The sequence below is a fragment of the Amblyraja radiata genome, chromosome 18 (genome assembly GCF_010909765.2).
Source record: "Amblyraja radiata isolate CabotCenter1 chromosome 18, sAmbRad1.1.pri, whole genome shotgun sequence".
NCBI classification, from domain to species: domain Eukaryota; kingdom Metazoa; phylum Chordata; class Chondrichthyes; order Rajiformes; family Rajidae; genus Amblyraja; species Amblyraja radiata.
In genome coordinates this window covers 6933684-6945854 of record NC_045973.1, presented here as the reverse complement: position 1 = coordinate 6945854, position 12171 = coordinate 6933684, and the positions used below count along the sequence as shown (strand labels likewise).

General features: G+C 44.7%; 1 protein-coding gene across 5 annotated transcripts in view; it reads left to right on the top strand.

The window, feature by feature from the left end:
- The window catches only part of magi1 (membrane associated guanylate kinase, WW and PDZ domain containing 1), a 335163-nt gene extending 327985 nt beyond the window's left edge, over positions 1–7178 (top strand). For 4 of the 5 annotated variants that reach the window (XM_033036663.1, XM_033036662.1, XM_033036661.1 and 1 more), the window contains 3 exons: positions 2436–2579; positions 5201–5339; positions 6953–7178. In XM_033036663.1, coding sequence (XP_032892554.1) covers positions 2436–2579; positions 5201–5339; positions 6953–7143 — 474 coding nt within the window. In that variant the 3' untranslated portion in view covers positions 7144–7178. Of the gene's footprint in view, positions 1–2435; positions 2580–5200; positions 5893–6952 lie in introns of those variants that run through there. The other variant, XM_033036665.1, reaches the window with a different exon arrangement.
- The last annotated feature ends 4993 nt before the right edge of the window (positions 7179–12171 follow it).

The following is a 12171-nucleotide window of genomic DNA, read 5'->3' as shown; positions in this document are numbered from 1 at the left end:
TGCATCCGGTGAATCGGCCTCCACCGCCTTCTGAGGCAGAGAATTCCACAAATTCACACTCTCTGTGTGAAAAAGTTTTTCCTCATCTCTGTTCTAAATGGCCTACCCCTTATTCTTCAACTGTGGCCCCTGGTTCTGGACTCCCCCAACATCGGAAACATGTTTCCTGCATCTAGCATGTCCAATCCTTTAATAATTTTGCATGTTTCTATAAGATCCCCTCTAAATGCCCAGCCGCTCTATTCTTTCATCATATGAGTCCCTCCATCCCGGAAATTAACCTTGTGAACCTACGCAGCGCTCCCTCAATAGCAAGAATGTCCTTCCTCAAATTAGGAGACCAAAACTGCACACAATACTCCAGGTGTGGTTTCACCAGGGCCCTGTACAACTACAGAAGGACCTTTTTGCTCCTATACTCAACGACCTTTTTGCTCCTATACTCAACTCCTCTCGTTATAAAGGCCAACATGCCATTAGCTTTCTTCACTGCCTACTGTACCTGCATGCTTACTTTCACTGACTGATGTAAAAGGACACCCAGGTCTCGTTGTACTTCCCCTTTTCATAACCTGACACCATTCAGACCATTCAGGTAATAATCTGCCTTCCTGTTCTTGCCACCAAAGTGGATAACCTCATATTTATCCACATGATCCTGCATCTGCCCACTCACCAAACCTGTCCAAGTCACCCTGCATCCTCATAGAATCCTCTCCACAGTTCACACTGCCACCCAGCTTTATGTCATCTGCAAATTTGCTAATGTTACTCTTAATTCCTTCATCTAAATCATTAATATTGTAAATAGCTGCGGTCCCAGCACCGAGCCTTGCGGTACCCCACTAGTCACTGCCTGCCATTCTGAAAGAGACCCGTTAATCCCTGCTCTTTGCTTCCTGACTGCCACCCAATTTTCTATCCATGTCAATACCCTACTCCCAAAACCATGTGCTCTAATTTTGCCCACTAATCTCCTGTGTGGGACCTTATCAAAGGCTTTCTGAAAGTCCAGGTACACCACATCCACTGGCTCTCCCTTGTCCATTCATCCTCAAAACATTCCGGAAGATTAGTCGTGCATGATTTCCTTTTCGTAAACCCATGCTGTAGCGCCCCTGTGGCGCAGGTGCGCAGATCAGGGGAGCCCACACCTTTCCACGTGACAACATTGTGCTGTGTAAGGCTCCCTTCTATGATGACGATGAGGGCAGGATTTCCAAGGTAATTAGTCTCAGCAGATCCACTCACGTTTTGTAGTTGAGGCAGGTACCATGAAAAATAGTTGAAAGACATTTGGACAGGTATATGGACAGGACAGGTTTAGAGGGAAATGGGCCAAACCCAGGCAGGTGGGGCTCATGCAGATGGGACATCTTGGTCAGCGTGGGCTGGTTGGGACGAAGGGCCTGTTTCCACGCTGTATCACTCTAAATACTGCCTGGGTAGATTTTTCATATTTTTTAACCAATTTGGCATGTCATCGAATGGGTTTGTGTCTGCGGTGCCGATCTTTTAGAACAGTGTTTCCCAAAGTGGGGTATGAGTACCCCTAGTGGTACGCGAAAGGTCTTCAGGGGGTAGGTGGCAGTTTTCAGCTACTCACTACTTACTGAAACATAGATTCATTATTAGAAACCACAATCAGTACCCCGTTCCTGCCTTCTCCCCATATCCCCTGACTCCGCTATTTTTAAGAGCCCTATCTAGCTCTCTCTTGAAAGCATCCAGAGAACCCGCCCCAACCGCCCTCTGAGGCAGAGAATTCCACAGACTCACCACTCTCTGTGAGAAAAAGTGTTTCCTCGTCTCCGTTCTAAATGGCTTACTCCTTATTCTTAAACTGTGTGGCCCCTGGTTCTGGACTCCCCCAACATTGGGAACATGTTTCCTGCCTCTGGCATGTCCAAGCGCTTAACAATCTTAAGGGCTTGGAAGCAATTTAAATCAGCATCTACAGTTCTTTCCTGCACATAAAACAGTACAGCACAGGACCAGGCCCTTCGGCTCACAATGTCTGTGTTGTACATGATGCCAGGTACTAACCTCTGTCTGCACGTGATCCATATTCCTCCATCCCCTGCATATCCATCTGCCTATTTAGCATCTCTGAAACAGCGCTGTCGTATCTGCCTCCACCACCACCCCCAGCAGCACGTTCCAGGCACTCACTGCCCTCTGTGTAAAAAAAACTTGCCCCGCACATCTCCTTTAAACTTTGCCCCTCTCACCTTAAAGTTACGCCCTCTAGTGTTTGATCTTTCCACCCTGGGAGGGGAGAAAGGGTTCTGACTGTCTACCCTGTCTACGCCATGCTTGTAATTTTGTAAGCTGTCGTGTTATTGTGCGTGTTTTCACGATCTCGGAACGCAGCAGCACCTCTCTCCCCTTTCCTTCTGCTGCAATTGTTGATCGAAGTGACTTGTATCTTTCAGGAGCCTGAGCTGCTCACGGTGGAGCTGGACAAAGGACCGAAGGGCTTTGGCTTCAGTCTCCGTGGCGGGCGGGAGTACAACATGGACCTGTACGTGCTGCGGTTGGCGGAGGATGGCGCGGCCATCAGGAACGGGAATATGAAGGTGAGCGCGTGCGCTGATTCACTCGCTGTGACCGTCCCTCGAAGTCGAGGATGATGGTCTACGTTCCCTTGTTTTTATGGTCTCTCAATAGACAATAGGTGCAGGATTAGGCCATTTGGCCCTTCGATGATCATGGCTGATCATCCCCAATCAGTACCCCGTTCCTGCCTTCTCCCCACATCCGCTGACTCCGCTATCTTTAAGAGCCCTATCTAACTCTCTCTTGAAAGTGTCCAGAGAACCGGCCTCCACAGGCAGAGAATTCCACAGACTCACAACTCTCTGAGACATTTAACATTGCAGAAAAATGATATGACTTGCATGACGAGTTCAAAATATTAGAGAAATTCAATGACTTAAGAAGACTGAATCATAGTTATACTGCATGGTTTTAAGCAAAACTTAGATGCTTATTAGACAATAGACAATTGCTGCAGGAGTAGGCCATTCGGCCCTTCGAGCCAGCAGCGCCATTCAATGTGATCATGGCTGATCATCCACAATTGCTTTCTGATATTTCTGTTCCAAGGAGAAAATGTCGGTGCACTGGTCAAATAAGATGACTGCAAGTGTGTATCTGGGCAGTCTAATTATCTGCCAGGTTAAAATGAAGTTTACAAGCGAAAATATTTAGGAAAAACAACCTCTGCCTTTCCTCATGTTGAAACTAGAGGTGACCTTTTCCACCCCACCAGAAATAGTCTCACACACACTATCATTTTCATTTCATGCTGATTATTGGTGCATGCATAATGCCTAATGATGATCGGGACGTCGTTTTGAGTTATTTTTGAATCTGTCTTTTGCGTGGTTGATTTATATTTTTTAGTTTAGCTTATGTTAATATTGTCACACGTACCGAGGTGCAGTGAAAAGCGTTTTGCTGTGTGCTATCCAGTCAGCTGAAAGACTATACATGAAGATGGTTCTCGACCCGAAACATCACCCATTGCCTGCTCCTCTGAGTTAAGGGGCTGTCCCACTGCGGGGACCTAATCCGCGAGTTTGCCCTCGACTCATACCCGCAGCATGGTCGACACGAGGTCCTAGGAGGTCTTTGTAACTCTCCTTCATGCTCGAGAGTAGTCCCCCCGTACTCGAGGCCTCAGCTAGGTCCCCGGCGTATTTTTCAACATGCTGAAAAATGCCCGCGAGTAAAAAAAGGTCGCCATGGAAGAAAAAATCGATATTTTTTTTAAATCGTGTGTTTAGTCGAAGTAGGTCGTAGTGGGTCGGCATGTTAGTCGTAGGTAATCGAGGGTAGTCGAAGGTAGTGGTAGATAGTCTTCAACATAGTCGAAGGGAGGTCGAAGGAGATCAAAGGAAGTCGTCTTCACTCTCCACTATTCGGTGTCCAATTTTCCCGAAGTTAGTCGTAGCTAGTCGTAGCTGGTCTTCAACATAGTCGAAGGAGGTCTTCAACGTCATTTTTTCAAACTCTTCTAAACTCGCCAATTAGGTTGCCACAGTGGGACAGCCCCTTTACTGCAGCATTTTGTGTCTACCTATTATTACTTAAGTGCCAGGCATTTAACAAACATTTGCCAACATGGACATCTAGATGTTCTCTGGATGGTTTTGCTTTCCTTTTGATTTTTAATTTGATTTTTTCATTACACTACAGCACAGGAATGGATGAATTATTCCACCATTTTGTGTCTATCTTTTCGGCGTAAACCAGCATCTGCAGTTCCTTCAGATCAGTTCAGTTTAGTTTATTGGCATGTGTACCGAGGTACAGTGAAAAGCCTTTGTTGCGTGCTAACCAGTCAGCAGAAAGACAATACATGATTACAGTCGATCCATTTACAATAGACAATAGACAATAGGTGCAGGAGTAGGCCATTTGGCCCTTCGAGCCAGCACCGCCATTCAATGTGGCTCATGGCTGATCATCCACAATCAGTACCCCGTTCCTGCCTTCTCCCCATATCCCCTGACTCCGCTATCTTTAAGAGCCCTATCTAGCTCTCTCTTGAAAGTATCCAGCGAACTGGCCTCCACTGCCCTCTGAGGCAGAGAATTCCACAGACTCACAACTCTCTGTGAGAAAGAGTGTTTCCTCATCTCCGTTCTTTACAGTGCATAGATACAAAGTGAATAACGTTCAGTGCAAGGTAAAGCCAGCAAAGTCCGATCAAGGATTGTCCGAGGGTCATCAAAACGGTGGACAATAGTTCAGCAATGCTCTCTGGTTGTGGTAGGATGACTGATAACAGCTGGGAAGAAACTATCCCTGAATCTGGAGGTGTGCGTTTTAGCACACTTCGGTACCGTTTGCCTGATGGGAGAGGGGAGAGGAGGGAGTGGCCAGGGTGTGACTCGTCCTTGATGCTGCTGGCCTTGCCGAGGCAGCGTGAGGTGTAGATGGAGTCGATAGATGAGTGAATAAAATAATGAATAGAAGCACAAATAAAGAGTGATGCAGTTCATGAAAATTGGGACTGTACAAGGGGAAGAGAATGGATCACAAGAATGTTTCTACATCAGTGAATTTAGTTTTTATTGATTGAGGAAAAAGTATGTGGGGGTGCGACTCAAACTTGATGATGCTGCTGGCCTTGCCGAGGCAGCGTGGTACAAATACACTAACTCCTATTCATGGTTATCTCACCTTCTAGGTCGGAGATGAAATCCTGGAGATCAATGGAGAAACGACCAAGAATATGAAGCATTCTCGCGCTATAGAGCTGATTAAAAATGGTGGTCGGAGAGTCAGCCTATTTCTCAAACGTGGAAATGGTTATGTGCCAGAATATGGTGGGTTGCCCTATGAAAACGTTACTTTCTTCACACCATGAGTCATTTTTTTTCTTTCTCTTATTTTTTTTATTACGTTAAAATCTAGGATTTTTTGTTTTTCCTTCTTTCACAAATGTGCAGCTTTTGGTCCTTAACAGCTGCTACTAATTCTGCGCATTCACCATTTCGATGAGGAATGGGCTGGAGTATGTACGTGATTAGTTACTTACCCCTATGAAGTTCTCAATTGTTCAAATGTCTGATGAGCATATATAACTATTATCCCAATTGTCACAGTTCAACGGGAACGACAACCACAATTTAACTTCACACCCTGTGGCCAAATCTCGAATAGAAGTGTTATTAATATTTATTAATTTAAGTTATCATGTTTATTTATAGCATTTTAAAGACTTCAGACTTTATTTTCTTTTAGTTGTGAACATTTAGCCATGAACAGAGCAATCCTTGTTACCAATGGAAAATTTGCAGAATAGGGTCACAGTCATAGAGTGATACAACATGGAAACAGGCCCCTCGGCCCAACTTGCCCACACCAGCCAACATGTCCAGGCTACACTAGTCCCACCTGCCCGCGTTTGACCCCTATCCCTCACAAACCTGTCCTATCCATGTACCTGTCTGTTTCTCAAACATTGGGATAGTCTCAACCTCAACTACCTCCTCTGGCAGTTCGTTCCAGACCCCTACCACCCTTTGTATGAAAAAGCTATCCCTCAGATTCCTAGTAAATCTTCTCCCTTTCACCTTAAACCTATGTCCTCTGGTCCTCGCTTCGCCTACTCTGGGCAAGAGACTCTGTGCATCTGCCCGATCTATTCCTCTCATGATTTTATACGCCTCTATAAGATCGCTCCTCATCTTCCTGTGCTCAGGTACATATACATTAATTTTGCTCTCCTATTCTGCTCACTGGGCCTCCAGGCCTATTCTCTGGGACGTTAGGCCTTGAAGATGATGCATCCAAACAGGAATAACTTCCCACCCTGTTTAAGATTTGTACAACACTGTGCTGCTTTCCCGAGAGACCTGTGACGTTTTATAGTTAAAAAAACAAAACAAGAACAGTTGCATCCACCAACATCCCTCCCTCTTGAGACCAAATGAAGGGGATTATTATCTATTATTTAAAAAATAATACATAATGACCAAAAATAGAACTCTGAACTTTTGATTTCTTTTGTTCTTAAATCTCCATTGAAGTGATCTCTCTGTAAGGGTATATATTTTTGTAACAAGTTCTGTAATTACTTTTAATACGGCTCATAACTTGCATGGATTTAAATGTCGAGTTTGTACATATTGAAATGAATCATTGTTTACATACTATTCTGACTCACTGTATTGTGATAAAAAATTGGTGAAATTCCCATTAGTGCTTTCTGGTGCTATTTTTGCTGTGTCTTGGTTCTGCTTTTGCAGTCTAATTGTTTGTTTTTTTTGCCTGGACAATCTGACTGGAACTATAATAAACATCTTTCCATGATCAACAGACTGATCAATCCTGTTGCTGCTTACTAATAGGGAATCTAAATCTATCTTCTGCTCTTTTTCTCTCTCTCTCTGCCTCGTCTGTCATTGGTGGCTGGTCTCTTCGCCCCTACCCTCAGCGATGGTGCCTCCTAATCTCTCCTCATGCATGAGAAGCGACAAGCATGAGGACTCTTGCTTCTACCTAATGGGCCCTAATCAAAACACGGTTGGTAGTTCAATCAATATTTGCTGCTCACATCTCGCTGCCTTGCTTGTAAAGGCTCATGCAATGTTCCATCTATATCCCCCCCTTGACACATATCAATGAGTGTGCTTGCGTCCGTCAGTGAGGGTTTCGCCCACTGATGCTGCTGGCAGAACTCATGCGCCTGCATCTTTGGGGTGCAGGCTCTTTGCCAGGGATTCCCCTCATGCTATCATGGCTGTTATGTGGTAGTTGTGCTGCTTTGTCGCGATCCAGTATCTCATTCGAAATTGGTATGTCCACCTGATCCATCCAAAGCCATTGCATCCATGTACGTACAATATATTGGTGTTGAAGCAAAGAACTTCAGATGCTGGTTGATGCACAGAAGGACACCAAGTGCTGGAGTAACTCAGCGGGTGAGGCAGCATCTCTGGAGGACAAGGACGTTACGGGTCGGCACCCTTCTTCCGACCATTCTTCTGACTTGAAACGTCGCCTATCAGTCTGAAGAAGTGACCCGACCCCAAACGTCACCTGTCCACGTTCTCCAGCGATACCACCTGACCCGCTGAGTTACTCCAGCACTTTGTGCACTTTTTTTGGTAGAAATTACTGCTGCCTAGTTTTCATTGACAACAGAAGCAGTCGCCACAGAGACTTAATTTTATTAAGGCTAAGACCTGAAATGAAATACTGGATGAAAAAAGAGACTTGTCGTGTATAATGTCTTTTCAATTTCAAATTTTGCTTCCTTATGGAAACTTAAGAACTCATCCATAATTCACACTACTCGATTATGCTTTGGAACTGGAACTTTCAATGCTGTTGATGGCGAATTTAACGGGCAATATCAGATAAGTCAGCTGTTAATGGCCATGCCAGCTTTTGTGCCCTTTGCTTTTCGAAATTAATGAATAGGAAACGTGAGCAAATTTGATCCTCATTCTGGTGATGTTCATTACGCACGCTCGTCAGAATTGAAAGTTTCACCAAAAGATCATTAGCGTAAAGTCGCCTATCGTTCCCATAATTCGGAGAGAATAGTGAGAAATCACTTCGCAAGTACTTGATACATTGTGTGATTTGTTACATGGAGCCCTGTCCAATGCCTTTAAGATTTGCAGAGGTGCAAATAATGTAATAATGGCTAAGAGTCACAAATTTCAGTTTGCAAATCTTAATCTTAAATATCTTTTGTAGATGTTTGCAAACCTCTGCAAAAGATTTTTAAGATTAAGATTTGCAAACTGAAATTTGTGACTCTTTGCCATTATTACACATACTATCACGCTCGATTTGTCACGGTACATTGCAAAAAACGTGATAGAATTTGTGGTTGCGTTGTGTTTTGGCGCTGATAATATTGAATTGCCAGCCGTTGGGCTAAAATTTTTTAACTTCATTAATTTGTGTTGCAGTTCACCTGATGCAAGTTCCTGAAGCCCTCGCCCTCTGTGTGGCCTTGATCATAACCCATGCTATTCACTTACACAAACACCATATCAAATCTTCAATGAAAGAGATATGTTCATGTTCATATGTGATAGGAGCGGAGATCCTGGCGGTCACGGTGGCGCAGCGGTAGAGTTGCTGCCTTACAGCCAATGCAGCGCCGGAGACCCGGGTTCGATCCCGACTAGGGGTGCTGTCTGTACGGAGTTTGTATGTTCTCCCCGTGACCTGCGTGGGTTTTGTCCGAGATCTTCGGTTTCCTCCCACACTCCAAAGACGTACAGGTTTGTAGGTTAATTGGCTTGGTAAATGTAAAAATTGTCCCTAGTGGGTGTAGGATGGTGTTAATGTGCGGAGATAGCTGGTCTGAACGGACACGGTGGGCCGAAGGGCCTGTTTCCGCGCTGTATCTCTAAACTAAACTAAACTAAATACAGTTAATCCTACAAGAACACTCTTTTCAATTCCATGGCACACAGCCACATCCCGATGACTGCTAGCTTCAAACGTTAAGATTGATGCGAGTTTAAAAGCTTTTGCGTTTAAAATCCTTGTCATATTTTCCAGTTTCTGCTGATATGCACCTTCGTTGTTAAACACCAAAAATGTGTGTACTTCACAGTGGCGCTTCATATGTTCATAAGTGTTCGAAACAGAATTAGGCCATTCGGCCCATCAAGTCTACTCTGCCATTCAATGGTGGCCGATCTATCTCTCTCTCTTAACCCCATTCTCCTGCCTTCTCCCCATAAACCCTTGACACCCGTACTAATCAAGAATTTGTCTATCTCTGCCTTAAATATACCCACTGACTTGGCCTCCACAGCCTTCTGTGGCAATGAATTCCACAGATTCACCATCCATGACTAAAGAAATTCCTCCTCATGATTCCAATGGAACCATTTACAGTGTACAGATACATGATAAAGGGAATAACGTTTAGTGCAAGTTATAGCCAGCAAAGTCCGATCAAGGATAGTCCGAGGGTCACCAATGAGGTAGATAGTAGTTCAGGGCTGCTCTCTAGTTGTTAATAGGATGGTTCAGTTGCCTGATAACAGCTGGGAAGAAACTGTCCCTGAATCTGGAGGTGTGTGTTTGTTTTCACACTTCTGTACCTTTTACCTGATAGGAGAGGGGAAACATAGAAACATAGAAACATAGAAATTAGGTGCAGGAGTAGGCCATTCGGCCCTTCGAGCCTGCACCGCCATTCAATATGATCATGGCTGATCATCCAACTCAGTATCCCGTACCTGCTTTCTCTCCATACCCTCTGATCCCCTTAGCCACAAGGGCCACATCTAACTCCCTCTTAAATATAGCCAATGAACTGGCCTCGACTACCCTCTGTGGCAGGGAGTTCCAGAGATTCACCACTCTCTGTGTGAAAAAAGTTCTTCTCATCTCGGTTTTAAAGGATTTCCCCCTTATCCTTAAGCTGTGACCCCTTGTCCTGGACTTCCCCAACATCGGGAGCAATCTTCCTGCATCTAGCCTGTCCAACCCCTTAAGAATTTTGTAAGTTTCTATAAGATCCCCTCTCAATCTCCTAAATTCTAGAGAGTATAAACCAAGTCTATCCAGTCTTTCTTCATAAGACAGTCCTGACATCCCAGGAATCAGTCTGGTGAACCTTCTCTGCACTCCCTCTATGGCAATAATGTCCTTCCTCAGATTTGGAGACCAAAACTGTACGCAATACTCCAGGTGTGGTCTCACCAAGACCCTGTACAACTGCAGTAGAACCTCCCTGCTCCTATACTCAAATCCTTTTGCTATGAAAGCTAACATACCATTCGCTTTCTTCACTGTCTGCTGCACCTGCATGCCCACTTTCAATGACTGGTGTACCATGACACCCAGGTCTCGCTGCATCTCCCCTTTTCCTAGTCGGCCACCATTTAGATAATAGTCTGCTTTCCTGTTTTTGCCACCAAAATGGATAACCTCACATTTATCCACATTATACTGCATCTGCCAAACATTTGCCCACTCACCCAGCCTATCCAAGTCACCTTGCAGTCTCCTAGCATCCTCCTCACAGCTAACACTGCCCCCCAGCTTAGTGTCATCCGCAAACTTGGAGATATTGCCTTCAATTCCCTCATCCAGATCATTAATATATATTGTAAATAGCTGGGGTCCCAGCACTGAGCCTTGCGGTACCCCACTAGTCACTGCCTGCCATTGTGAAAAGGACCCGTTTACTCCTACTCTTTGCTTCCTGTTTGCCAGCCAGTTCTCTATCCACATCAATACTGAACCCCCAATGCCGTGTGCTTTAAGTTTGTAAACTAATCTCTTATGTGGGACCTTGTCGAAAGCCTTCTGGAAGTCCAGATACACCACATCCACTGGTTCTCCCCTATCCACGCTACTAGTTACATCCTCGAAAAATTCTATAAGATTCGTCAGACATGATTTACCTTTTGTAAATCCATGCTGACTTTGTCCAATGATTTCCCCACTTTCCAAATGTGCTGCTATCCCATCTTTAATAACTGACTCTAGCAGTTTCCCCACTACCGATGTTAGACTAACTGGTCTGTAATTCCCCGTTTTCTCTCTCCCTCCTTTCTTAAAAAGTGGGGTTACGTTTGCTACCCGCCATCCTCAGGAACTACTCCAGAATCTAAAGAGTTTTGAAAGATTATTACTAATGCATCCACTATTTCTGGAGCTACTTCCTTAAGTACTCTGGGATGCAGCCTATCTGGCCCTGGAGATTTATCGGCCTTTAATCCATTTAATTTACCCAACACCACTTCCCGGCTAACCTGGATTTCACTCAATTCCTCCAACTCCTTTGACCCGCGGTCCCCTGCTATTTCCGGCAGATTATTTATGTCTTCCTTAGTGAAGACGGAACCAAAGTAGTTATTCAATTGGTCCGCCATATCCTTGTTCCCCATGATCAACTCACCCGTTTCTGACTGCAAGGGACCTACATTTGTTTTAACTAATCTCTTTCTTTTCACATATCTAGAGGAGGGAGAGGCCAGGGTGCGACTCTTCCTTGATGCTGCTGCTGGCCTTGCCGGAGCAGCGTGAGGTGTAGATGGAGTCAATAGATGAGTGAATAAAATAATTAATTGCATGTACAGTACAGGCGGGGGAGAACGGATCACAAGAATGTTTCTACATCAGTGATTCCAGTTTTATTGATTGAGGGAAAAGTACTTCCATTCGGAGAGCATGTGAATTAATAAGTGATAGGAGCAGAATTAGGCCGTTCGGCCCATCAAATCTACTCCGCCATTCAATCATGGCTGATCTATCTCTCCCTCCTAACCACATTCCCCTGCCTTCGCCCCATAATCCATGACACCCGCACTAATCAAGAAGTCCAGTCGACAAAAAAAGGGGCACAACCAACGTGATGTGGTTAACTTTGTAGTCATTGTGTTAGAATGTAAAAGCCTTTCAAATACAATCGGACTAGAAGACCACGAGCTGGCCTGAAGCTTGTTGGAAACCAGGAATGCCGAGTTGTCACTTGAATTAACTGTCCCAAGAACTTTATACCTTGGAGCACAGGAGGATGAGGGGTGATCTTATAGAAGTGTACAAGATAATGAGGTCTTGAGGTCTTGCACAGCCTAAAGTTGTTGGACAACTTGTTCTATTTGATCTTCCGTTTGTGCACGTCGAGTTGATTGCATTAGTCGAAACAGGGCGGACCACGTGAAGGTT